Here is a 27,093-nt window from a genome sequence, read left to right as displayed (position 1 = left end):
CTATGGCAAGAATGTCTTTCCTCAGATTAGGGGACCAAAACTGCACACAATATTCTAGGTGCGGTCTCACCAAGGCCTTGTACAACTGCAGAAGAACCTCCCTGCTCCTGTATTCAAACCCTTTTGCTATGAATGCCAACATACCATTTGCCTTTTTCACCACCTGCTGTACCTGCATGCCCACCTTCAATGACTGGTGTACAATGACACACAGGTCTCGTTGCATCTCCCCTTTTCCTAATCGGCCACCGTTCAGATAATAATCTGTTTTCCTGTTCTTGCAACCAAAGTGGATAACCTCACATTTATCCACATTAAATTGCATCTGCCATGAATTTGCCCACTCACCTAACCTATCCAAGTCACCCTGCATCCTTTTAGCATCCTCCTCACAGCTAACACTACTGCCCAGCTACATGTCATCCGCAAACTTGGAGATGCAAGCTACAGCACCCTTAGTCTGCTAGTCTGAATGCCTCACAGGTACAGGCCACAATCCCCACCCTCTACTTTTTCAAAAACAAAAACCTGCCGGGTTAAATTGAAAGAACTGCAGATACCAGAAAATGGTGGAAATACTCAGAATGTCAGGCTGCATCCGTAGGAAGAGAAACAGAGCCAGTGTTTCAGGTCAGAGGCACTTTGTACAAGTTTATCGTCATTCAACCATGAACATGTATACCACCGAAGGAAACAATGTTCCTCCAGGCCAAGGTGCACACTCCTCACAAACAACGCATAAAATAATATTACCACAAATAAGTTTGCACATAATTCCAGAAAATTCACCTTTAGCATAAGATGCATTTACAACACCATTTAAAAGGCAAATAGTATAACTCCACTGGCGTTGTATAAGTGATAAGACATGGGTGGTGGGAGGGAGTTCAGTAGTCTCACAGCCTGGGAAAAGAAGCTGTTTCCCATCATAACAGGCCCAGTCCTAATGCTATGGGCCTCCTGCCTGATGGTGGAGGATCAGAGAGATTGAGGGACGGACGGTAGAGATCCTTGACAATGCTGAGGTGGAAGAGAGACCCCAATAATCTTTCCAACAGCCCTCGCAATCCTTTGTAGAGCCTTGTGATCAAATGCCTTGGAAGTCCTGTACCAGATGGTGATGCAGCTAGTCATGACACTCTCGATGGTGCTCCTGTAAAAATTGATTAGAATAGGGACAGAGTGGGAGGAGGGAGACCCTTGCTCACAGTCTCTACAGCAAGTGGAGATGTATGTCTTGACCTGACCTGCTGAGTATTTCCATCATCTTGCTTTATATCTGCTTGAGCCTTGAACTGCCATTTGTGAGCTGCGTGAGACCCTCGCCCTCCCTGCTGCTGTGTTGGAAACCCGAGTTTAGTACAAAATCCCCTCCCTACCACCGGCACCTCCACGGCTAGGAATTGCCCAGAGGTGGGTACGGAGATGTGACAGCCGGCACTGGGCGAGCAGGAGCAAGCGCTGAAACCACTCAGCGTGCGATGCCAGCTCGGGCCTGTCCGCCAGGCTAACACGGTGAATGGGAGCCACTGCATTTTGTGTGTGTTAGGCTTTTTTAAAAAAAAGAGCTCCAGTTAGTCCCAGCTCTTGGATCTTCATCAAGCTGTATTCACTGAACCATGAACCTCATGAGTTCCCAAGCCTAACTTAGTGAAATAATTTTGCCGCACAGTTTATTATATGTTCCCAACAGTCCATTGATTGGAATTACAGAGTACAGAAAGAAGAAAAGGTCACTCTAGGCATTGACAGACCACCTAGATCCTCCATTCTCTCTCGTCACCATCTCTTACATGTGATGGAAGCTGCTGTCTCACCATCCTTTTGCTAGACTGAACAACTCTAAGATTTCTTGATCAATGTGCAATGGGAACTTATGAAAGAGAATGTCAAGCCCATCTAAGCTAATTCTTTTTGGCTGTGTTTGGCTCACATCCATCTAATCTAGGGGTTCCCGACCATGCTTATGCCATGAACCCCTGCTCCAAACCTTTCCGATCCAAGTACCAGCCTGTGTATCTGCTGAGAGAACACTGGTGGTTGAGCAGCTTCTGGGAGTAGGAAAGGAATGACTGGGTTGGAACTCTATAGCAGCACTAGCTACTTGAGTCTCCAGAGGAGGTATAGGGTCTGGGCAGTCACACAAGACATGGAGCAGCTCCTGCAACCCTCCCCCGACTGGCAGCAGTGGCTGGCAATCTCCACACCAGCCAGCCACCGCTGGGGGGGGGGGGGGGGGGGGTAGCAAGAGCTGCTGAGGCCTTCATCCTTGTTTGCTTACAGGCAGCCACAAAGCAAGAAACCAAAAATAACCCGATTTAAAAAATAAAATAAAGGCCAATGCCCGGTGCACAGAGAAAGGGAAAAATACACAAATCATACAAACAGAAGCGAGCATCAACATTCCAAACCAAACTGATCCTTAGATCCAAATCCTGGAGCAGCCCGGAGTAGGCCCAAAGCCTCGGTACCAGGCCATCATTTTAGTGGGCATGGAGCACAGCAGCTGGGACAGTTTTCGTTACTATGGGAGCAACAGCAGAGAACAGGGAATGGCAACAGATCCTGGCAAAGCAGCAAGCAACAAGGAAAGGACAGAAGATCTCAAAGAGTTGCTAAAACAACAGCGCTAACAGTAATTTACTTAATGCCATGACCCTTTGTAGCCCCCTTTCCCAGGAATGCCTTCTACACCATAAGTGAGATACCAGCACTCAAGTTTCCTTCGCACAGACTGTGACAAAAGCCCTTGATGGATCAAATGGCCTCCTTTCTGTGCTCTATGTGATTCTAATCAATGAACTGTTGGGAACGTATAGTAAATTGTGTGGCAATAACTTCTAAAGTGATTTCACTGTAAGTTACGTTTGAGAATTAAGATACAGCACTGTGGTTCATGGTTCAATGACTATACCACGATGAAGAGCCAAGAGCTGGAACTAACTGAATCACTTTTTTAAAGACCAACACACACAAGATGCTGGAGGACCTCAGTAGGTCACACAGCATCTATGCAGAGAAATAAATAGTTAATGTTTCGGGCCAAGACCGTTCATCAAGATCTTCACCCTCTCAATCGCCCAGTGCCATGTCTTAGTGCAGAAGAGAGGTACGAATATTTCCTGATGAAGGGTCTTGGCCCGAAACGTTGGCTACTCTTTTCTCACAGATGCTGCCTGACCTGCTGAGTTCTTCCAGCGTTGTGTACATACTCTACGAATATTGTACATTGCTTGGTCTGAAGAATTGTTGTTGCTGTGAGGGACCGCTAAAATAAGGTTGTTTTCTTTGGATTAGCCAAGACTGAAGTGTATAAAATCATGAGTGATTGAGATGAACATCTTCGTGGAAGAATAAATTTTTAAATCATGGAAGAATATTTACCTGATAGCACCAGAGTTGCCAGTATTTCTCCATTATGACCCTTAAAGTTATGAAAATATAAAACTTCTTTATTCTTCTGGTGTTGCTAAAATGTTGCACATGGTCATCCAGACCAGCTGGTCAAAGGGTCTGCAAAAGGGTTAATGAACTAGGTAGCTAACTTGCATTTTACTATTTGAACTTTGTAACCCAACAACCCAATGTCCTAAGCTTAGACTTATAGCAGATGGTCTTTAGGATGTCTTCAGGATGCAGTTCTAAGTGCAGAAAAGAGGAACATGCATTCATATGATTTAGTTACTGTCTGTTCTATGATTAAAAATACCTCATGCTACAGATGTACCTATTTGCTCCTATTTTTCTGTGTGGTTAGTGTTCGGTTAAAACTAAAATTATGAACATCTTAATTCTGTACTGTATAAAGGAAGGAACTTTCCACTGCTTATTTTGGGATCCAGGACACCCTGAGTGTGAGATAGACCCCAGCCCCTCATGATAGGTCTTGTAATTAAAATGGGTTTGATACTAATCTTCTAGAAGTCAGCATTTATTTGTTTGATTGAAATTGTATTGCTAACAATCTTTAACAGAGAGGTCAATAACTAGGCTGCACAGGTTTAAGCAAAATAAATGGACTTGAGGAAAAAATTTATTTTGCTCAACAAGTGGTGGAGATTTGTAATTAACAACCCGAATAGCAGTAGAGGCAAAAGCTTTTGACGTATTTCAAAAGTACCTGAAGGCCTGTGGGATTGTGAACTGAGAACTGAGAAGAGGGATTGTCCATTTGGCTTGTATCAACACAATGGGCTGATTCACATCCTCCTCCTCCTCTGTAAATGGGTAAGATTCCCCAGTGAAAGATTCTACTTTGGTGTTGTCCAAACTGCAAGGGCATCTAGACCCTGCTCCACAGTGGAATATTTATTCAAGAAGGGCAGGAGAGTCAAATGAGGCTTGTGAATGCAGCATCAGTAAAAGTGAAGTCATTAGAAATAATGTTGAGGGACGAAGTAATCTCACTCGGAGAGCCAGGGATTAATTTAGTCTAGCACGAGGGGTACTGCTTGGGGAGATCCTTTTTGAAGGGTTATCCAAGTGTATTCATGAGGGCAGCATGGTTGATGTAGTCCACATGTGTTTCGGTGAAGCCTTGGCAAGATTTCACATGGAAGACTGGTCCAATATGTTCGATCACATGGAATTCAGGACTTGAGGATTAATACTTTTTACCCAATGGGTGATTGGAATGCATTTGTGGTTGAAGCAGAGTCTCTCACATTTAAGAGACTGAAGAAGCATTTGAACCATCAAGGCATCTACAGATTAAATGCTGATAAATAGGTCGGTAGAGATGTGCACTTAATGGTGAGCAAGGACATGGTGGCCACAGAGGTGGTTTCTGTGATGATTGACTCTCACTTCACTGTAATTTACATTATCTTTCTTCTTGCTTTTAGCTGACTTTGGTCTGTCCAAAATTGTGAATGAACAAGTTGCCATGAAGACAGTATGTGGGACTCCAGGTTATTGTGGTGAGTGGCACAGGGTTTCTTTCGATATTTTAAAATGTCATGATCTTTGGATGCAAACTTACTGAAGGAGCACAATCCATTATAAGTTATAAGCATGAGAAAGTCTGCAGATGCTGGAAATCCAGAGCATCACATGCAAAATGCTGTAGGAACTCAGGAAGCCAGGCAGCATCCGTGGAAATGTACAAATGGTCAACGTTTCGGGCCGAGACCCTTCTTCAGGAGAGGAAGGGGGAAGATGCAGAATAAAAAAAGGTGGGGGGAGAGGAAGGAGGATATGTAGATGATAAGTGAATCCAGGTGGGTAGGAAAGGATGAAGACAAAATCTGATAGGAGAGGAGAATGGATCTTTGGAGAAAGGGAAGGAGGAGGGGATCCGGGGAAGGGTGCCATAGAAAAAAGGGAAAGAAGAGGTGCTTTCATATTTTTATGAGGAATTAACTTCCTCTAATTTCACTCCAATTTATTAGAACATAGAAAGGTACAGTACAGCACAGGCCCTCCATATTGTGCTGATCCTTTAACTTACTCCAAGATCAACTTAAATCTTCTGTCCCTTCATTTCTCTTTACAGATCAAATACATCTCAATCAGAGTGAAGTGTAAAATGGGTCAGCATCTTTTATATAATTCTTATGAGCAGGTTACATTTTCCCAGTGGTATTCTCCCAAGGGTAAGAGAAGTGAAATGATTTTTCCATCATCCAAATGAATAAAAGTGTCCAACGAATGACCGGCAGTGACCTCTCTTCCTGCTCTCTCATGCTACATTTGGAGTCCAGCTGACAAATCGATGGAGCTCATCCTGACTTTGTATCTCTCATCTACAGGGTGGTCTTCACCTGCATTGTCCAAAACCAGGGTTGAGTTCCATACAGATACGGTTTCGCCTCATTGTCAGGATTTGGACCATCTTCTGCCATCCAGCCAAATATCATTCCTGCTCTGCTTACCTACTGCTAATTCTCAAGGTTACCTCTAGATGCAACCAATGGAAATGTTTCTAGGTGTCCTCCCTTGTTCCACTCCCCATAAGTTTGAGTTTATCCACCAATCTGCTAACCAAATTTTAACTTACACCAGATTCCTCTTTTCAGATTTCTTCATGGTCTCCTCCCTTCTCCCAGGCCTCAAACTTTGATTTTCCTCCCATTCAGAACTCTCATTCTTCCCTGAATTTAATCACCCCCTCCACAGGCAGCAGGGTCTTCAGTTGCCATAGTCCTAAACTCATCCAGAAATCTCTCCGTAGATGCTGCCTGGCCTGCTGGGTTCCTCCAGCATTTTGTGCGTGTCGCCCAGATTTCCAGCACCTGCAGATTTTCACTTGTTCCAAATCTCTCCTGTCCTCTCCCTCTTTAAGATCCACCACAAAGCCTACCTCTTTGACCACCTCTTGTTCTATGCTCCAAAATTTTCTTTGTGACACAGTGTCAAAATATATAGAACTCTAAAGTCTGGACAACCCTGAGCTATGTTAGCATTGCACTAACCACTACACTACCGTTGCACCATTGCTGGTGTTAACTGCTGATATTAAATGTTTTCTCCAAGATTATGCTACCACAAATACTTACCAGGAGTCTATTCTTCTTCTCTCTCAAAGCACACCCAAAGTTCAAAGTAAATTTATTATCAAACAACATATATGTCACCATACTCTACCTTGACGTTCATTTTCTTGCAGGCATTCACAGCAGAACAAAGAAATACTATAGGATCAGTGAAAAAAAAAACAGACAAAGACTGACAACCAGTGTGCAAAAGAAAACAATCTGTGCAAATACAAGGAAAAACATGGGCTGTATCCTTTGATTTTTTGCAGGCTTTTCTGTTCTTGGGCCTTGGTGCTTCCGTACCTAGAATGGAAAAGCCAACTAAAGGTGGTAGATATAGCCCAGTCCTTCACAGGAAAAGCCCACCCTTCAGGTTTTCTATTTGCTACAACATTTCATTGCCTTTTATCTGTTTTAGTTCTGTTAACTAAAATAAAAATGCATTAAATATATTAATACAGATAAATACATTAATACAGAGGATTCTTTCAGCTTCAGATATTTTTTTTAATCTTTTAAGAATTGAAGTAAAATCCAAAATGGAGTGGTTGGCTTTATCATATGTATCATATTAGGTGGTTGCAAGAGGTGTGAGACAATCACAGATGGAGCTGTGTTAAGCGGCCTGTTTTTTTATCGTGGGAAGTGTCAGATTTGCAGCCTTCGCTCTAATCTTTTTTCCTGTCACAGTTAACAGTCATTGTAACAGAGAAAATATTATAACCAAGATGGAATCAGACAGCCCTAAGCAAAGTTGAGTTTTCACAGTGTCTGTAGCTCTCTCTGCTTGCGTTCATATCAAGATTCTGAAGCTAGCAGGTGGGGATGAATTTAATCTGCGCTGTTCATTTCAGAAGAAATGTGACATTTATAAAGAAGGCTTGAATTTTTCAGTTTTATTTTATGTTCGGTACATTTATATTGTTCTTATTAGTGTTTGGCAAAATTAGGCAATTTTTACTGAATCTTAAAAAGATTCAAAGGATGCAATAATTTTCTATCCCCAAAAAAATGGCTAAATCCTTCTGTTCAGCAACATTCTGTAGTCTCTCATTCTAAGTGTCTTCCAATAACAATTACAATGACTTCAAATTGATTAATCCCTTATCAAAACTCCACTTCCTTTTATATCATCTCAATAGCTCGTAGTTCTCACCTATTCTGGCCACCATAGTCCTCTCACCATTTCCATCCCCTTCATACACAACCACCAAAGGAACAATTTGAGAGATAACCACACAGTACACTTTGAAATCAAAGTAAATGAAAACGTGCACTCAGTAGCCACTTTATTAGGTACAACTATATGCCTGCTTGATAATGTAAATATCAAATCACCCAACCTTGTGGCAGCAACTCAATGCTTAAAAGCATGCAGACGTGGTCAAGAGGTTCAGTTGTTTGTCAGAATGGGGGAGAAGTGTGATCTAAGTGATTTTGACCGTGGAATGATTGTTTGTACCAGACACGGTGGTTTGAACATCTGAGAACTCCTGGGATTTTCACACACAGCAGTCTCTAGAGTTCATGCAGAATGGTGCGAAAAGCAACAATCATCCGGTGAATGGCAGTTCTGTGGGAGAAAGTGCCTTGTTAATGAGAGAGCTCAGAGGGGAATGGCCAGGCTGCATCATGCTGACAGGTAGGCAACAAATAACCACAACGGTGGTGTGCAGAAGAGCATCTCTGAGAGCACAGCACATTGAGCCTCAAACTGGATGGACTGTGGCAGCAGAACACCATGAACGTACGCTCAACGGCCACTTTATTATGAGCAGGAGGTAGACTGATTTAAAAAAAGGAAAATAATTTAGTTTTATTTTTCACTTGTGCACTAATACGGTGAAATGCTCATTTGTGCCAAAGGTCAACACAGTGTGAGGATGTGTTGGGTTCAGCACACAAGCATTGTCCACAGATCCCTGAAAGTTGCCTCACAGGTAGATAGGGTAGTGTAACCCCCTGGGTCGCCTCAGGCTCGCTCAGCTCATTTCGTCTAGGGGGAGCAGCCTTCGGCCCCGCCAAACTGGGTAATCAGCTGGTGTGGATGCTGTGTGATGTCCCCGCCTCACCCAAAAACAGACAGTACACCATATGCGATTAAATGAGTACAATTTATAAGGGTTACTATAACTAAGTGATTAATAACGATACAGTATATATGAAGAGAAAATTAAAGAAAAGGCGCCAAACTTATCAAAGTCCAAACCACTTCGTGCACAGCCGTTGGAGCTCAATTTCTGAAGTCTTCTGGCCACCATTTGATCCCCTCCGAACTCCTCGACTCGCAGCTCAGGACCCTCCGAACTCCTCGGACTCTCCAAACAGCTCAGGACCCTCCGAGTGGTCAACCAAGCACATCTAGCTTCATCCCCCTCCCCCTCCTCGGAGAATCTCCCGGCCTCGGACCCCCCTTTGGGGTCCGATCCTCGCCCAGCTTAGAGCATTGCGTCATCTCTCTCGACCCCCTCGCGCCGATCTGCCCAAAAGCCCGTCAACAAAAGCTTACAGACTCAGAAGAAAGAACATTAATCCCCATTTGGTTTACAAAGGAATACCATTCTCGTTATCAGTAAATTAGCATTCCTGCTAGTTAACAAAAAAGAAGAAACCCTCTTTACACTCTCCCTCCACCAAATAAAAGTCATGTCCTCATGACTACTAAATAACTCGCCACCTTTCCTGCCAACACACCATAACCCAAGCACTAACAGTGACATCTCCCCACACAGTAACCCTCACGCCCTGTTCCTCAGGCGCTACTTAGGCCAACTATCTGGGAGTTCCCTAACCCTTCTGAGGCCTCCGTACCCCCTCACCTAAACCCTTCAGGCTCGGACACAACTGGGGATACCTTGGGCCCACTACGAACTCCTCTCTCAACCTCTCACTCATGCCCCACACTGCACACAGCTAACCCTCCCCACTACACCTGACTCAATGGGAGAAGGGCCAAAGGTCTCTTCCTCAATCGAGGGAAAGTCAGCAAAAGGCAGCATGTACCACACATCCAGCACATCATCCATCGAATCTGTATTCTTCCTCATTCCTGTGATCGGTAGCTGCTGTTTGAACTTCTCCAAACGGAAACACGTGGCCTGCACTGCTCCCGCAGTCTCTTCAGCCTCCTGTTCAGTATTCACTGCACTTCTCTCCAGCTTTTTCTTCCTCATGACTTCTTCCAGATCAACTTTCAGGTTTTGCACTTCATTTGAACTGTCGATGGTCATCTTCAGGTTCCCTTCAAGCTTCCGCTTCTCTCTGCTGAGATTCGTCTGTAATTTCTTCACCTCCGCAAACTCCCCTCACCGGGTTCTCAGTTTGCTATTACCCTCAGTCAGACAACTTTCTTCATTCTCTCCAACTTGTAAGTCTTCCGACTGGTTCCAGATCGCTTTCTCCAGTCTCTCCGTCTTCATTTCAAACTTGATTCCGTAGAGACAGTCACTCACGAGCTGCGACCTTCGCCAGCCCTGGCACGTGTCCCGAAAACACTTTAACTCGGTAGTTCTCAGCTGCTCCTGCAACGACCTCACTTCATATTCTCCTGAGGCAAATCCAAACACCAAGAGATCATCCACATACACCAAAACTCAAAACGCCTCCACATCCCCTATGGTCTTCCACCTGCCCCGCAGGAAGGTTGCAAGGGCTCCAGATATACCCTGTGGCATCTTTTCGGACCCGAAGACTCCTAGGGAATTTATAACGTCCGTCTTGTCCTTGTCGGCCCCACTCATCGGGATCTGGCAACATCCACTCCTCAGATCCAGCACCTTAAACCACTTCACACCACTCAGACAGGCCATCGCCTCTCTGGCCCTCAGGGCCATATTCTGGTCACTGACAGTGCGCCTCTTCAACGCAATATAATCCACACACATGCTGCCTACGTCTTCCACGGCTTCAGGGGCCAGTCGCCGCAACCTCTCTCTCTCCGAGGTGTCTTCAGCAGTCAACTCCCCTCTCTCGTGGTATTTCACAGCGTCCACTAAGAGGGTCTCACCCTCAGATACTTCCCCCAGGCCGTACCGCCACTGGCGCTTGTTTGAATTCGGTATCAGCCCAATGCTGCTACACACATCCGCAAAAGCAGCTCGAAACCCTGGGTGCATCGACAATGTCTCCAAACAGTGCTCACCCGCCTCCTCCGGGCAGGCTCCCAAGCGCACCAGCAGGATTTTGGTTCTCTCTAGAACAGAAATGCTGCCCGTCTCAACAGGGTCCGGACACATCAGCATTAACGATTCATGAACCTCAGTCTCCTCCACATTTGCCTCTAAGAACTCCATTTTCACTGACCAACAACCTTTGTCTGGATAATCACCGGCACTGGTACCCCGAATCTCCAGTGTCCTCAATGTTGTCAAGGGTAAATGCTTCCAATAACGGTTATGAAACAAACTGTACAGCAACTTCACCGGCGCCCCGGTGCCGAGGATGGCTTTAACTTGACTTCCATCCATCCGTAACAACACCTGTACGCATGGCCCCTCTAAGCCTTCAGGAATAGAGTCTGCTCCTTTCGGGAGTTCCTTGGTACATTGCTGGGAACGTGCTCCCCCAGAGACCCCAAGCCGTTCCCCCACTGGGCCTCCTCTAAGTTTCCCGACACCTCTCGAATCAACGGAACAACTGATCCCCTTGACAGATCCCTTTTGCACCACAAGCAATTTATCTGCCCCCCTAGGCAAAAAGGGATACCCTAAAAACTTCCCACCAATCTCCTGCCACGGATATGATAAGCCCCCCAGCTGCGGCATTTGACTTCCAGTCAAACCACACGCATTTTCCCACACTTTCCCAGAACTGGCAGCGGTCACTTCGAGGTAATTGCGCCCAACAGTTCTAACAAAGTCACCAGCCCGTCCCTGTCGCTTTTCCTCAGCCAAGCACTGCCACTCACCCAACAACTGAGAGGTCCGCTCCGCCCACGCTTCCGCCCCTTTAGGACTGGACATTATTCCAATAACCGGGCGGAGCCCACCACTGCTGAAACATCCCAACCTGTCACTCCTCACTCTCCAAACAGTATGGACAACCCATGGTCCCACCACCATTTCGTCAGCGCTAGTTGGAACTCGAACAACGACCTCGAGGCTAACAACAGCAACCACCCCACCCAACACACACACAGCGATAACCAGCAATCACACACCCACAAAGGCACACCAGCTCTTCGCCGCAGACACAATTTAAAGAGGGTGATCACACAGCTTCCACAGAAATCAATCCCGGACGAGCACCCCACAATGTAACCCCCTGGGTCGCCTTAGGCTCACTCAGCTCATTTCGTCTAGGGGGAGCAGCCTTCGGCCCCGCCAAACTGGGTAATCAGCTGGTGTGGATGCTGTGTGATGTCCCCGCCTCACCCAAAAACAGACAGTACACCATATGCGATTAAATGAGTACAATTTATAAAGGTTACTATAACTAAGTGATTAATAACGATACAGTATATATGAAGAGAAAATTAAAGAAAAGGCGCCAAACTTATCAAAGTCCAAACCACTTCGTGCACAGCCGTTGGAGCTCAATTTCTGAAGTCTTCTGGCCACCATTCGATCCCCTCCGAACTCCTCGACTCGCAGCTCAGGACCCTCCGAACTCCTCGGACTCTCCAAACAGCTCAGGACCCTCCGAGTGGTCAACCAAGCACATCTAGCTTCATCCCCCCCACCCCTCCTCGGAGAATCTCCCGGCCTCGGACCCCCCTTTGGGGTCCAATCCTCGCCCAGCTTAGAGCATTGCATCCTCTCTCTCGACCCCCTCGCGCCGATCTGCCCAAAAGCCCGTCAACAAAAGCTTACAGACTCAGAAGAAAGAACATTAATCCCCATTTGGTTTACAAAGGAATACCATTCTCGTTATCAGTAAATTAGCTTTCCTGCTAGTTAACAAAAAAGAAGAAACCCTCTTTACAGTAGTTAGGAAAGTTTATGGGGTGTTAGCTTTCATAAGTCGAGGGACAGAGTTTAAGAGATGCAATGTAATGATGCAGCTCTATAGTTTGGCCACACTTGGAGTACTGTGTCCAGTTGGTGGAAGCATTGGAAAGTGTACAGAGGAGATTTACCAGGATGCTGCCTGGTTTAGAGAGTATGGATTATGATCAGCTTTACTCTTTGGAGAGAAGGAGGATGAGAGGAGACATGATAGAGGTGTACAAGATATTAAGAGGAATAGACAGAGTGGGCAGCCAGCGCCTCTTCCCCAGGGTACCACTGCTCAGTACAAGAAGACATGGCTTTAAGGTAAGGGGAGGGAAGTTCAAGGGGGATATTAGAGGAAGGTTTTTCACTCAGAGAGTGGTTGGTGCATGGAATGCACTGCCTGAGTCAGTGGTGGAGGCAGATACACTAGTGAAGTTTAAGACTAGACAGGTATATGGAGGAACTTAAGGTGGGGGGGGTTATATGGGAGGCAGGGTTTGAGGGTTGGCACAACATTGTGGGCCGAAGGGCCTGTAATGTGCTGTACTATTCTATGTTCTATGTTTCCAGCACCAACAGAGCATGTTCTCTACTTACTTGGCCCCAGCCCATGTCTCTTTTCGAGAGTGGGAATGAACTGAAGCACCCAGTGGAAATCCACGTGGTCACTCCACGTAGGCAGCACTATCTCCTCAGGCAAAATTTTAAAAGAATTTCTTCCTACTTAAATTGCCATGGAAGTCAGATATTTAGAAAAAGAAGCTGGAATAGATCAAGTGGCTGCTCAAACTGTCTCGAACGTTCTGTAAGATTTCCATCAATTTGATCTTGGCATTCACTCCATGTTTCCACCCATTACTTGGAACACCTGGAGGCACAAGAAATGCAGATGTTGCAATCTGCAGCAATAGTCTCAGAGGGGAACACATCGGGTTGGCCGTCATCAGTGGATGGAGATGAATTGTCAACATTTCAAGTCAAAGCCCTGCACCAGTCCTAATGCAAGGTTTTGACTTGTAACACCAACAATTCTTTTCCTTTCATGGTCTTTCACAGATGCCGCTCAACCCTTTGGGTTCCTCCAGCATGTTGTTTGTTGCTTATAACACTCAGTACAAGTGTCTGTCTACGTCTGTCTTTAACAACTTTCAGTGACCTGCATCCCCACTTCTCTCTAGAGTGGACAATTCCAACAAATGCAACCCTCTGAGAGAAGAAAGTCCTCCTTGTTCCAGTCTTTAATGGGTAAACTCCCATTCTGGAATTGTGTCCTCCTTATTCTAACTTCTCCCACAAGAGGAAACTACTCAGTATCTGCCTAGTCGAGTCTCCTTAGACTCATACGTTTCAGCAATTGCTGAAGAATCAACAGATTCTTCTAGGATCTGTTGAATATAGACCCAACATAATCTCCCTTGTCTCATAAGAAACACCCTTCATCCTAGGAATATTATCTAAATTGGCCGCCGTGTAAGGATAGTCTTCTGTAAATAAGGGGACCAAAACTATGTTCATGAATCCCAAGTGTGGTCTCACCAATGGCCTGTTCAATTGCAGCAAGAGTCATTGACTTCCCCATTCCATTCCTTCTAATGTAATTGCCAACATTCATTTTGCCTAATTACTTACTGTGGAAGTATTTCAAATTTCTGAACTCCATGTATGAAGACACGCAAATCACTCAATCCTCATCCAATTCAACAGTGTTCTGATTGTCTCTATTTTCCACAAAAGTTATGACCTCAAATTTTCCCATTTTACACTTCAACTGCCATATGTTTTTTGCCTCACCATGTCCCTTTACAGCAGGGGTTCCCAACCTGAGGTTCGTGGACCCCTCAGTTAACGGTAAGGGTCCATGGCATAAAAAAGGTTGGGAAGCTCAGCTTTACAGACTCTTGTGGATATCCTGAGAACCTATCTACCACATGTGAGCCTCCATATCCAACACATCATTCTCCACAACTTCCACCATCTTCAGCAGGACTCTACCACCAAACACATCTCTACCTCCTGCCTCACTCTCCGCCTTCCACAGGGATTGTTCTCTCCGTGATTCCCTTGTCCATTCATCCCTCCCCACTGATCTCCCTCCTGGCACTTATTCCTGCAAGCGGAAGAAGTGATACACCTGCCTATTCACCTCCTCCGTTACTACCATTCAGGGCTCCAAACAGTGCTTCCAGATGAGGTAACACTTCACCTGCGAGTCTATTGGATTCATCTACTCATGATGTGGCCTCCTCTACATCGGTGCAAAGTAGATGCTGATGATTTCTCCCTTCTTTCCATTTTCTCTATATTCCTTCCCCATTCTGGCCCCTACTTACCCCTTCTCTTCTCCTCAGCTGCCTATTACTTCCCTCTGGTGCCTCTCCTCCTTCCTTTTCTCCCCACGGTCCACTCTCCTCTCTTATCAGATCCCTTCTTTCTCAGGCCTTTACCTTTACCACCAATCACCTCCCAGCCCCTCCCCCACCCACATACAGGTCCCCCCCCCCCCGCCATCCGAAGGTAGAGTGCTCCTATGAAACCATTCGTAAGCCGAAATAGTGTAAAGCGAAGAAGCAATTACCATTAATTTATATGGGAAAAATTTTTGAGCGTTCCTAAACCCAAAAAAAACCTACCAAATCATACCAAATAGCACATAAAACCTAAAATAACACAAATATATAGTAAAAGCAGGAATGATATGATAAATACACAGCCTATATAAAGTAATGCTTATCAGAATCAGAAAGATTTAGCCAAAACTGATTTGTAGAAAAGAATCAGCACGTACACACATGCGCACACACCTGCCCGCACTAGCCTTCAAGGTCATAGTAGTCTTTCTCGGGGTAAACACAAGTTTAAAGCGGGCGCTTTTTTTTGTAAAAGCGAAAATGCTCTTCAGATTTCTTTTGGTTAGCAAAAACAGGTACTAATATAGATCTTTCGTAAAAGTGAAGTGGCATGAAGCGAACTTTCTTAAAGCAGGGGACATCTGTCCCTTCACACATCTTCTATTTCTGGCTTCTCCCCGCTTCCTTGCCAGTCCTGATGAAGTTTCTCGGCTCGAAACTTCGGCACTTTATTCCTTCTCATTGTTGCTTGACTTCCTGCAGTGTTTTTTTTGTGTGTCTTACTGTTTACAACTTCCACACCCATCAGAGTATCATCGACAAATCCAGCAACTGTACCCTCAACTCAGCTCAGTCAACAGCATTATTAACAAGCATCAAAAATAGTTGAGCTCCAACTCCTATTAAAAACAAAAACAAATTTGAACCCTTAATCCCTGACTCACTGTTTTCATATGGTTACCCATGCTGACAGATCACTCCCTATGCCCTGAACTCTTTGAACCTTTGTATGTGTCGCCTTGTGTAAATCCAAAGTACACTTTATCCACTGGTTCCCTTCATCCCTTCTGCTTACTAAGTCCTCAGACAACCCAATAAATTGACAGACATGATTTCTCTACCATAAAATTAAGTTAACTCTCTATGATGGCATTGTCTATCCCACTTCTTCCTTGATAATTCACTCCAGCATTAACCCAATGACGGATGTAAAGCTTTTAATTTTTGCTCCAACTCCGATCTAATTATTTTACAAAATAACACTACGTCCTTGTTTGCTTTTTTTTTCTGTATTTATTCACAAGATGTAAGCTAACTACAACACCTTAACCAATCAATTAGTTGGTGAAATGAACGGCAAAGTCTGAACAAGTGTCAGTTATAAGGGGTGACTTCAGCATCAGTCCGGAAAGGGGAATAATGGAATGAATATTGGATTATTGGATAGACAAAAGAGAAATTTAAAAATGAAGAATAAAAGTCCTGGGTGCCTGACAAAGCATTACCACAGATGGCTGTCACTAAATGCATTTAAGGAGAATGTGGGAACATTTCTTGACACCAAAGGCATCAAAGAGTAAGGGGAAGAGGTCTGAAAAATTGCACTGATGTAGAGAATCAGCTGTGGCCAATTAGAATGGTGGAGAAGGCTTGAAGAACCAGACAGCAGAACCACTCTCACTTTCAAGGACTCTTCATCCCATGTTCTTGATGTTTGTTGCTTTTTTATTTATTTTATTAGTGTTATTTCTTCTTTCTTTTTGTATTTGCACAGCTGTTGTCTTTTGTACATTGGCTGTGCACCCATTTGCTGCGGTTATGGTCCATTATGGTTATTGGACTTATTGAGTATGCCTGCAAGAATATGGTGACATATATGTACTTTGATAATAAATTTTCTTAGAACTTTGAGCTTACTCTTGCTTCTGCTAATCTATGTTTCAGTGTTTTCTGTCTCCCTCCTTTTGTAAATAGGGCTATCATATTTGCCATTTTCTAATATAATCATCATCTTCATTATGTGCCGTGTGATATGACATAGACGATCACGGTGTCATTTTCTACAAAAGTGGCTTGACATTGCCATCTTCTAGGAAGTGTCTTTACAAGACGGGTGACCCCAGCCATTATCAATACTCTTCAGAGATTGTCTGCCTGACGTTAGTGGTGATGTAACCAAGACATGATATGAACCAGCTGCTCATGTGACCATCCATCACCTGCTCCCATGGCTTCACATGACCCTGATTGGGGGGTGGGGAGGCTAAATAAGTGATACACCTTGTCCTAGGGTGACCTGCAGGCTTGCAGAGGGAAGGAACACCTAACTTTGGTGGAGACCCTGCCATCTTTACTGTACCAGGATGATTTTGGATTATCACAACCAATGACTCCACCAGCTCCACATCCACCTTGTTTACAAACCCGAGAAGCCAGCCAACAGGTCTGTCTATTTATCACTTTTACTTTAGTGATAGTGAAAATTGGAGGTTCCTCCCTACCTTTTGTTCCCAGATTTTCTATTTTTTAACACACTTCATGTCTTTTATTATAATGGTGGATGAAAAATATTTGTTCGTTCACCCAGTTCCTTAGTTCCCATTATTTATTCCCCAGTTTTAGCCTCGAAGAAGCCAACATTCACCATCCCAGGGCCATCTCTTCCTGTGTATGTTCTTGTAGAAACTCATACTGTTTGTTGTTATATTTCTCTTCTAATCTATTTTCTCCCTCTCGGTTTTTGTTTAGAAAATCTTTCACTGCTGTCTAAAATCTTCCCATCGTCTGGCCAATCATTAACCTTCATAGGATTCTATGTATTTTATTTCAATTCTTTAGCATCCTAATGAATGGTTATATCATTCTTCTGTCGAATTTTTGTTTCACAGTTGAATATATTTTTGTTAAGAATTATGCCATGTGTCTACTAACACGTATCTTCCATTTTAGTTTTTAATATATTTTAGGGTCATACAAGTCATAGATCAATACAGTTCAGGCACAGGACCTGCAGCCCGAAGTGTCCACACCGACTCAGTGCCCTGACAGTTATACTCAATTTCCTACATTCAGCCCAAATCCTTCTAAGCCCAACTCCCCTAAGAACACGCATCAATCAAGCTCTTCTTAAATTAAACTGTTGTACCTGCCTCAACCACTTCTTCTGACAGCTCATTCCATATGATCATATACTAATATACTATATAATTCAGTTCAAAGTGCATTTATTATCAAAGTATGCACGCAGTATACAACCCTGAGATTCATCTTCCCACAGACAGCCACAAAACAGAAAACCATGGAACGTGTTCAAAGAAAAACATCATTCCCCCCCCCACCCCCATTGGCAAAAATAAATGCAAAAATGGAAAAAAGGGATCAAAACACACAGAATATAAAACAAAAGATTGAAAGAGTCCAGGCATACTCAGCTCAGCTCAGTTCATTTCAATCTAGCCCTGTGCCATTCATTATCTGCTGACAACCCCAAACAAAAACACACAAAATAGCAACAAATGGAGTGACCAGAAACAGAAGCACATCATAATGTGAACTGCAGAGTCCAATCCACAAACCATGTTGATTAAACCTTGCCCAAGACCCAGGACTCCAGCAGCATTGAGCTAGTGGGAGAGAGAGGCCATTTGAACACAGGGACCTTCCTTCAGGAGCAGTGAGTGAGAGGGAGGGAAAGACCATCGCATGCAGGCTCCTTCCTCCAACAACAGTGAGCAAGAAGCTGGTAAACTCTCACTCGCCTTCTGCTCTCTTGATGATTTCAGTCTTCCTCGATGCTTTAATCATCAAGATCAATGCGAAATGGGAGTCGATCATAGGCTCGCGCCCCATCTCCAGGCTCCTTGGCCTCGAAACCTCTCAGAACACCCTTGGAGACAGCAAAGCACCAGATCGCTCAATTGGCCTGAAAAAAAAAACACCACGAAAACGTAGGTCCTAGGCTCCAACATTTGAACCACATTTGAAAGAAAAAGATGATGTAAAAGAAGTGATAGAAGTAGTTTTCTGGACTGTCTGGAGAATGCCCTTGGTTGCATTGTTCAGTGGCACCATCTTCATCTGGAAGTAGGCTCATATGCTGTATAATTTATTCTGAACTCTGTTCTCACCACCCTTTGGGTGGAAAAGTTACTACTCAGTTCTCTGTTAAATCTTTTCCATTTTAACCAACTTTGCCCACGTACCATTTAATTGTCTTTATTTCATTTAAAAACATCAGTTCAGACCTAAGTTCATTACTTTCAATCTGAAAATAAACCTAATCTTATGTTCATTTTTCTTCCAAGGAATCTTTACTCCTCTATGATTAATTAATCTTTCTCATTGAACAGGACTGAAGCTAACATTTTATTCTAAAAAAAAGTCCCTAACGTAATCAATGAGCTCACTTTCAAAGCTTTCTTTGGCAATTTGGTTTCTCTAATCTATATGAAGATTAAAATCCCCACAATTATTACAGAACCTATTTTTCAAGTGCCTGTTACTTTTTTTAGTTTTTACTCCACTGTTTGTTGGAGAATGAATTCTCTCCATCTGTGACTACTTCCCCTTACGATTTCTTATCTGCACCATAAAAACCTCTCAGCCATTTCCCTCGGTGACTAATTCTATTCTTTCTCAACAGAGCTATCCCACTTCCCCTTCCTTTCTCTCCATCCTTCTGAAATGTCAAATGCTCAGAATGATTTATTTCTTAGCCTGTGTCAACTTGCAACTTGTTCGTGCTTGGGGATTGTACCCATTTATTTCTATTTGTACATTTAATTCATCTATCTTGAATTGCTACTCGCTTTCAAATAGACCCTTTTTTCTTGAATCATTTTCTCTGCTTTGCAAATGCATTCTGATAGAATAATAATCCACAGAGCCTTCAGTCCACTGAATCCAGATCAACTATCATCCATTCCAATGTTTTAGTTATCCTACCGAGCCACATTATTATCTCATATTTCTATCGGTTTCCCACCCCTGTCCCAGATTCCACCATGAAACTACACTATAGGGTCAATATGTCAGTTCAAAGTGATCAACTAGTCTTTGGGATATGGGAGAATCCCAAATGGTTGCAGGGAGAAAATACAAACTCTGAACAGACCAGAGATCGGAAATGAAGCCTGGTCACAGGAGTGGTACACTTCATGCCACCCTGCTGCTCTTGTGTTTGTATGCTTTGCCTTTCTTGTCCAAATCTGGCTATCATTTCCTATTTGCTACCTTGCCCTATGATGTACTTTTGCTTTAACTTTCTAACTTTTTCTTCACCTGAACCCTCTGTGGTTGATTAGTTTAAAGCCTTAAGTATTTGGGCCATTGAGGCAGAACAGACTCGATGGACCAAAAGGCCTGCTTCAGCTCCTATATCTTATGGTCTTAAGTAGATTTCCCATGGAATTCTTTCCTATTTTCTGCTTATAATGCAGTATCACGTCCCCAAAATGTCGACCATCCCTCACAGATCTCCACAGATGTTGCCTGGCTTGCTGAATTCCTCCAGTTACAGCATCCATGGTTAATAATCTCCCCTAATTTATGATTATTTGGATGGCATGGTTCATTGTCACTGTGATATTAGTAAAACTATTCTCTTCCTATTTACTATTGGATGAACAGTAGTTTCATTGATATACTGCACAGGGCAAGACATCCTGGGTGGAGTCCACAGATTAGGAACCAAGTGAGAAGGTAGCAAGGGCTAACTTAACTTATTCTCTGGTTGAGGATCAGATTATCTGGTTTCCTTCTACAATCCAATGACATACTGATTAGTAGATTCATTTGCCATTGTAATCCACCTCCATTCTAAAGTGGAGGATCAAGGGGTTTTTCAAAGTTCAAAGTACATGTATGTCACCATATACAGCCCTGAGATTCTTTTTCATGCGGGCATACTCAATGAATCCAATAACCATAATGGAATCGATCAAAGACAGCCCCAACTGGGCAAACAACCAGTGTGCAAAAGACAACAAACTGTGCAAATATAAAAAGGAAGAAATAATATTAATAAATAAATAAGCAATTAATGGGGAGGACATGAGATAAAGAGTCCTTGAAAATGAGTCCATTGATCGTGGAACATTTTAGTGACAGGCAAGTGAAGTTGAGTGAACCCGTTGGTTCAAGAGCCTGATGGTTGAGGGGTAATACTGTTCCTGAACCTGGTGGTGTGGGACCTGAGGCTCCTGTACCTCCTTCCTGATGGAATCAGTTCAGAGTTGAGGTTATCCTCACTGGTTCAGGAGCCTGATGGTTGAGGGGTAATACTGTTCCTGAACCTGGTGGTGTGAGTCCTGAGGCTCCTCTACCTTCCTCCTGATAGCAGTAGCAAGAAAAGAACATGACCTGGGTGGTGGGGTCCGTGATGATGGATGCGCTTTCCTGCGAGAATCCTCCATGTACAGACAGACAGACATACTTTATTGATCCCGAGGGAAATTGGGTTTCGTTACAGTTGCACCAACCTAGAATAGTGTAGAAATATAGCAATATAAAACCATAAATAATTAAATAATAATAATAAGTTAATCATGCCAAGTGGAAATAAGTCCAGGACCAGACTATTGGCTCAGGATGTCTGACACTCCGAGGGAGGAGTTGTAAAGTTTGATGGCCACAGGCAGGAATGACTTCCTATGACGCTCAGTGTTGCATCTGGGTGGAATGAGTCTCTGGCTGAACTATGCCTAACCAGTAGACATGCTCATTGGTAGGGCAGGCTTTACCTGTTATGCTCTGGGCTGTATTCACTACTTTTTGTAACCCATCTGCGGTGGGTGCTTTCCATGGGTTCTCTACTGAAGGCTGCTTGTGCATCAGCCCCTGAAATCACAGGATCAGTGGGGTCTGTGGGATATCATAGTGGTTCCTCGATGTTTTGGCGATGAAAGTGAGCCTAGGATCACTGTTGTCACCTATGTCACTTGATTTTAGTTTATAAGAGGTGATTGTGGATCTCATTGTTCGTCCAGGATTTCTGGGTAGGGATGATTCTGAATGATTTTGTGGGGACACACTCATCTATAACTGTTTTTATAATTTTCATGAGAACCATGGTGTACTCAGATATGTACTCATGGTGTATTCAGATTCTCAGATGATGGCTATGTCCACCAACTCAAAGCAATCCTGTAGCTCCTCCTCGGACTCCCATGCCTACCTCTTTATTGTCCTAACTCTAAAGCTTTGCTCTTTATCCTCTGCCTGTATGCAGGTAGGAGAAGGACAGCCAAAGTGATCAGATTTCCCAAAATGTGGTCTTGGTATGCTATGGTAGGCATTCCTTATCTTAGTATAACAGTGTGCTGGGACCTCCGGCGCTACAATATGAAATGCAATGTCGGGCTGGGCTGTTTCATGACAGCATCATGCGATATATCAAGTGCTTGACAATAGTCAGACGCTGGCTGTACGCAAACTGTGGTCAGGATTATGGAGAACTCCCTAGATAAATAGACTGGATGGCATTTGATCCATTAGGTGTTCAAGGTCGGAGGAACGTGAATTCGCCTAAACTATTGTATTGGAGCACCGCATGAAACGCACACCTCCACTTTCTTCTCTTTGTGAATTAGCAGATTGGTCCATCTTGTGTATCGAGATGCCTTCAGGACTGATTGCCGTGTCTGGTGTCCTGGGAGTAAGCCACACCTCAATAAAACACAGAACACTATTTATCATTTTTTTCTTCAATACAGCAAACATGCCCTCATATCCTCAGTTTTGTTCTCCAGCAACCGCTCATTTGCTAACAAGATACCGGGTAAAAGGAGTCTTGTTCCTCAGTGTTTCAGTCTGGCTTGGAGAACACCCCCCTCCTGCCTCACTTTCTGCCATGGCGATGAACCTATGTCCACTTACAGGTGTCATACTTGCTTGCTTGGGAATTAAGTCCACCGAGTCAATCAGAAGAATGTGAGATTTGTAGTCCATTAAGTTGCTTAATGAGAAAGTACATGCTTCATATTGCACTGACCGTAATTCAGAAGAGGTATATTTGGTTTTCTATGTGGCCCGCAGAAGGTCACCATGATTCACCAGCACTACCTTTATTAATAGGCTGTCTGAAGTAACATATTACAGGGTAAATAGTACTGATGAGTTTTCTCTGTTAGCTAGCATGTATTTCATGGGCTAAGTGGCCTTCAGTGTCACAAGGAAATGGGTATGTACGAACACAACGCTGGAAGAACTCAGCAGGTCAGGCAGCATCTGTGAGAAAAGAGTAGCCAACGTTTCGGGCTGAGACCCTTCATCAGGAATGGATATGTACACTTGCTCAAAAGCTAGATTCAGAAATGGTTGACCAAAATCTTCAACTCTAGGCTCAAGTAATCATTTTCATATTATGCGGGCAGTAAACTGATAACCACAATAACTTTTAACGAGTGAGAGTCCTCAAGAAATGCCATCTTACATTAGCTGTCTGCTCCAGTACTACTCCAGAGGACTAGAGGACTGGAATGTAGAGGCAAGAATGTAATGTAAGGGCTTTATAAAGCATTGGTCAAACAGCAGTTGGAGTATTGTGAGCAGATTTGATCCCCTTATCTAAGAAAGGATTTGTGGCATTGGATAGGGTCCAGAAGAGGTTCATAAGGATTATCCTGGGAATAAAAGGGTTGACATTGATTACATTTGATGGCTTTGGCCTGTACTCACTGGTGTTTAGAAGAATGAAGGAGGAATCTCATTGAAATCTATCAATTAATGAAGGACCCAGATACAGTGGATGTGGAGAGATGTGCCCTATAGTGGGAGAGTCCAGGACCAAAGAGCACAACCTCAGAGTACAAGGATGTCCCTTGAGAACAGAGATGAGGAGCAATTTCTTTAGGCAGAGAGTGGGGAATCTGTGGAATTCATTGCCACATATGGCTGTGGAGCCCAAGTCTAAGTACATTTTAAGCAAAGGTTCAAAAGTTCTTGATTCATTAGGACGTCAAAGCTTAAGGGAGAAGGCAAGAGAATGAGGTTGAGAGGGATAATAAATCAGCCACGATGCAGTGGAAGAGCAGACTCGATGGGCCGAATGGTCTAGTTCTGCTCCTATGTCTTATAGTCTACTCTTTAGATCTTTAAGCAGAGCCCATTGCCCTGTTGTCCTTTACAGTATTATCTTGTTGCGATTAGCATCAATCCTGGACTTGATTTGACTTGACTTGACTTGACAGTGTCTATGAATTAGAATGAAAGCTAGCAAAGTCTTCCCTTTAAGCTGAAAGTGTTCATTCCATGGGTGTAATCAAACGGTTTCTGAACAATAAGGAAATCCGGCAGGAAAGTGGACAATTAATCTTATTAAATGTTGGAACAGGCTTGAGTGACTTCAATTCTTATGTTAAAGTTGAAATATGCATGTATGTCACCCAGATTAGAATGTTTCCTAGGCAAGAAATGGACATGCTGAATTGCCTATTAATACACTGGCACTAAAAGGAGAGATATTTTTAATAATGAGAATTGATGAATTTTTATGAAATTATGGTGAAAATTCACAGTGGCCTCTTTATTTGGTACCTCACAAGCATATGTTTTTCTGCTACTGTTGCCCAAGGACTGATGTGTTGTGAGCTTAGAGATGTTCTTCTGCATACCACTGTTGTAACACATGGTTATTTGAGTTATTGTTGCCTTCCTGTCAGCTTGAACCACTCTGGCATTTCTCCTCTGACTCTCTCATTAACAAGGCGTTTTCACCCACAGAGCTGCTGCTCAGTGGATATTATTTTGTTTTTGTTTGTTAACTCTAGAGACAGTTGAATGTGAAAATCTCAGATCAGCAGTGTCTGATACCCGATCCACCTCATCTGGCACTAACAATCATTCCATGGTTAAAGTCACTTAAATCACATTTCTTCACTATTCTGATGCTTAATCTCAGCAACAAATGATTTCCTTGACCATGTCTGCATGCTTTTATGCATCGAGTTGCTGCCACATGATGGGCCAATCAGATATTTGCCTGGATTGGAGAGCATGCCTTATGAAAAGAGGTTGAGTGAACTTGGCCTTTTCTCCTTGGAGCAATGGAGGATGAGAAGTGACTTGATAGAGTTGTACAAGATGATGAGAGGCATTGATCGTGTGGATAACTAAAGGCTTTTTTCCAGGGCTGAAATAGCTAACACGAGAGGGCATAATTTAAGGTACTTGGAAGCAGGTACAGAGGAAATGTCAGGGGTAAGCTTTTCACGCAGAGAGTGGTGGGTGCGTGGAATGCACTGCCAACAAAGGTGGTAGAGGCGGATACAACAGGGTCTTTTCAGAGACTCTTAGATAGGTACATGGAGCTTAGGAAAATCGAGGGCTATGCAGTAGGGAGATTCTAGGCAGTTTCTAGAGTAGATTACATGGTCAGCACAACACTGTGGGCCAAAGGGCCTGTAAAGTGCTGCAGTTGTCTATGTTCTATGTTTGCATTTTCAAGTAGGTGTACCTAAGAAAGTTTTCCTTTGTTATACTTCGTGTGGTATAGCATGGGCAATCATGGTACTTCCATGACCATGATCATTCTTGGCAAATTTTTCTGCAGAAGCGGTTTGCCATTGCTGCCTTCTGGGCAGTGTCTTTACAAGATGGGTGACCCCAGCCATTATCAATATTCTTCTGAGATTGTCTGCCTGGCGTCCGTAGTCGCATAGCCAGGACTTGTGATCTGCACCAGCTGCTCATAAAACCATCCACCACCTGCTCCCGTGGGTTCTCATGACCCTGATCGGGGGCTAAGCAGGTGCTACACCTGGCCCAAGGCTGAGCTGCAGGCTAGAGGACTTGCACGTTGACACCCAACCTAATAAAGTAGCAACTCTAAATAGTAAAAAGTTAACACCTCCTGTTGTTCTACTTTTGATACAACTGTGGAAGACTCACATCCAGCCTGTTGACTTTATGTTTTGTAAACAAAAAATTTATTGCAATAAAAAGACAGGAGTCTGAAATGATGCAAGACTTAGTTCGTGCTTACTGTAAGCAAAGTGCGCATACCACATGGTAGCATCATGACATATGCATTTCACTTATTTTTTTACATATCACATGTAATGAATTGTTTAAATGAGCAAGTATGCTAAATCAAACTATATATTTATAATGTTACTCAAATACCACTGCAATATTAAACACACAACACTCCTCCCTGGTTAGCTATAAACTCCAATTCAATATAGAATGCATCTGAAACGCACACACACACACACACACACTATACTAAATAATACAACTGTTTTATAGACATCCACTGCATTGTAAATAAGAAATTGTCCCAGTCAAGCCTCAAGATTTAGTCACCGTAGAAGCTTTCTTCCTTGTATGGGATAACGTCTTTCCTGACAAAGGTTTCAAAGGTACATTTAATGTCAGAGAAATGGATACAATATATATCCTGATTTTCTTTCTCTTTGCAAACATCCACCAAAACAGAGGAGTGCCCCAAAGAATGAATGACAGTTAAACGTTAGAGCCGCTTCCAGCACCTGCTTCCCATGCGTAAGCATCAGCACAGCAACGATTACCCCCCTCCCCCACCAGCAGAAAAAAGCATCAGCGCTAACTCTGCCTGGCGGTAGAGACGTGTAGTTGTGTTAACAATCTCAGGTTCTGGGCCCCCCTCCGTGTTGGTTGCAGGAGTTGACTCTGACAACTCTGGACACCTCTCTTCCCCTTCCCTTTTCTTCTACTGGTTTGTGCATCTTGATCTTCAGTTCGCTGGAGTATTCTCTTATTAATCCTTCTATCACTCCCTTTACGATCTGATCTCTGCTCTTGGTTTCCTCATACGCAACACCATCTGACGAATCCTCTGTTTTTGTATCTCCATTGATTCCTTTCTTTTTGGCCTTCCAGAAGGCTTGGTGCATATTGGCACCAATGACATAGGTAGACAAGGTGAGATGGTCCTGAGGAGAGATTTTAGGGAGCTAGGTAAAAAACTGAGAAACAGGACCTCCAGGGTAGTATTCTCTGGATTGTTGCCTGTGCCATGTGCCTGCGAGGGTAAGAATAGGATAATTTGGCTGAGGAACTGGTGCATGGGTACAGATTTATGGATCATTGGGATTTGTTCTGGGGAAGGTATGACTTATACAAAAGGGACAGGTTACACCTGAACCCGAAGGGATCCAATATTCTTGTGGGCAGATTTGTTCAGGTGAGTTAAAACTAATTTGGCAGGGGGCTGGGAACCAGAGTGATAGCACTGAAGATGGAGTAGTTGGTTTACAAACAGAGGCAATGTGTAATGAGACTCCTAGCAAGGAGATGCTGATGGGATGGCAAAATTACAGTCAACAGGATGAGTTGCAATGTAATGGCAGACAAAAT

General features: G+C 43.6%; 1 protein-coding gene across 1 annotated transcript in view; it reads left to right on the top strand.

The window, feature by feature from the left end:
* The window catches only part of LOC132406050 (calcium/calmodulin-dependent protein kinase type IV-like), a 139,443-nt gene that overhangs the window by 92,769 nt on the left and 19,581 nt on the right, over positions 1-27,093 (top strand). Inside the window, exon 7 of the mRNA XM_059991229.1 lies at positions 4,845-4,919. Coding sequence (XP_059847212.1) covers positions 4,845-4,919 — 75 coding nt within the window. The remainder of the gene's footprint in view (positions 1-4,844; positions 4,920-27,093) is intronic.

This window comes from Hypanus sabinus, chromosome 16, assembly GCF_030144855.1.
Source record: "Hypanus sabinus isolate sHypSab1 chromosome 16, sHypSab1.hap1, whole genome shotgun sequence".
Classification (NCBI taxonomy): Eukaryota; Metazoa; Chordata; class Chondrichthyes; order Myliobatiformes; family Dasyatidae; genus Hypanus; species Hypanus sabinus.
Note: the sequence above shows the minus strand (reverse complement) of the source record. Positions and strands in the feature narration are given on the sequence as shown.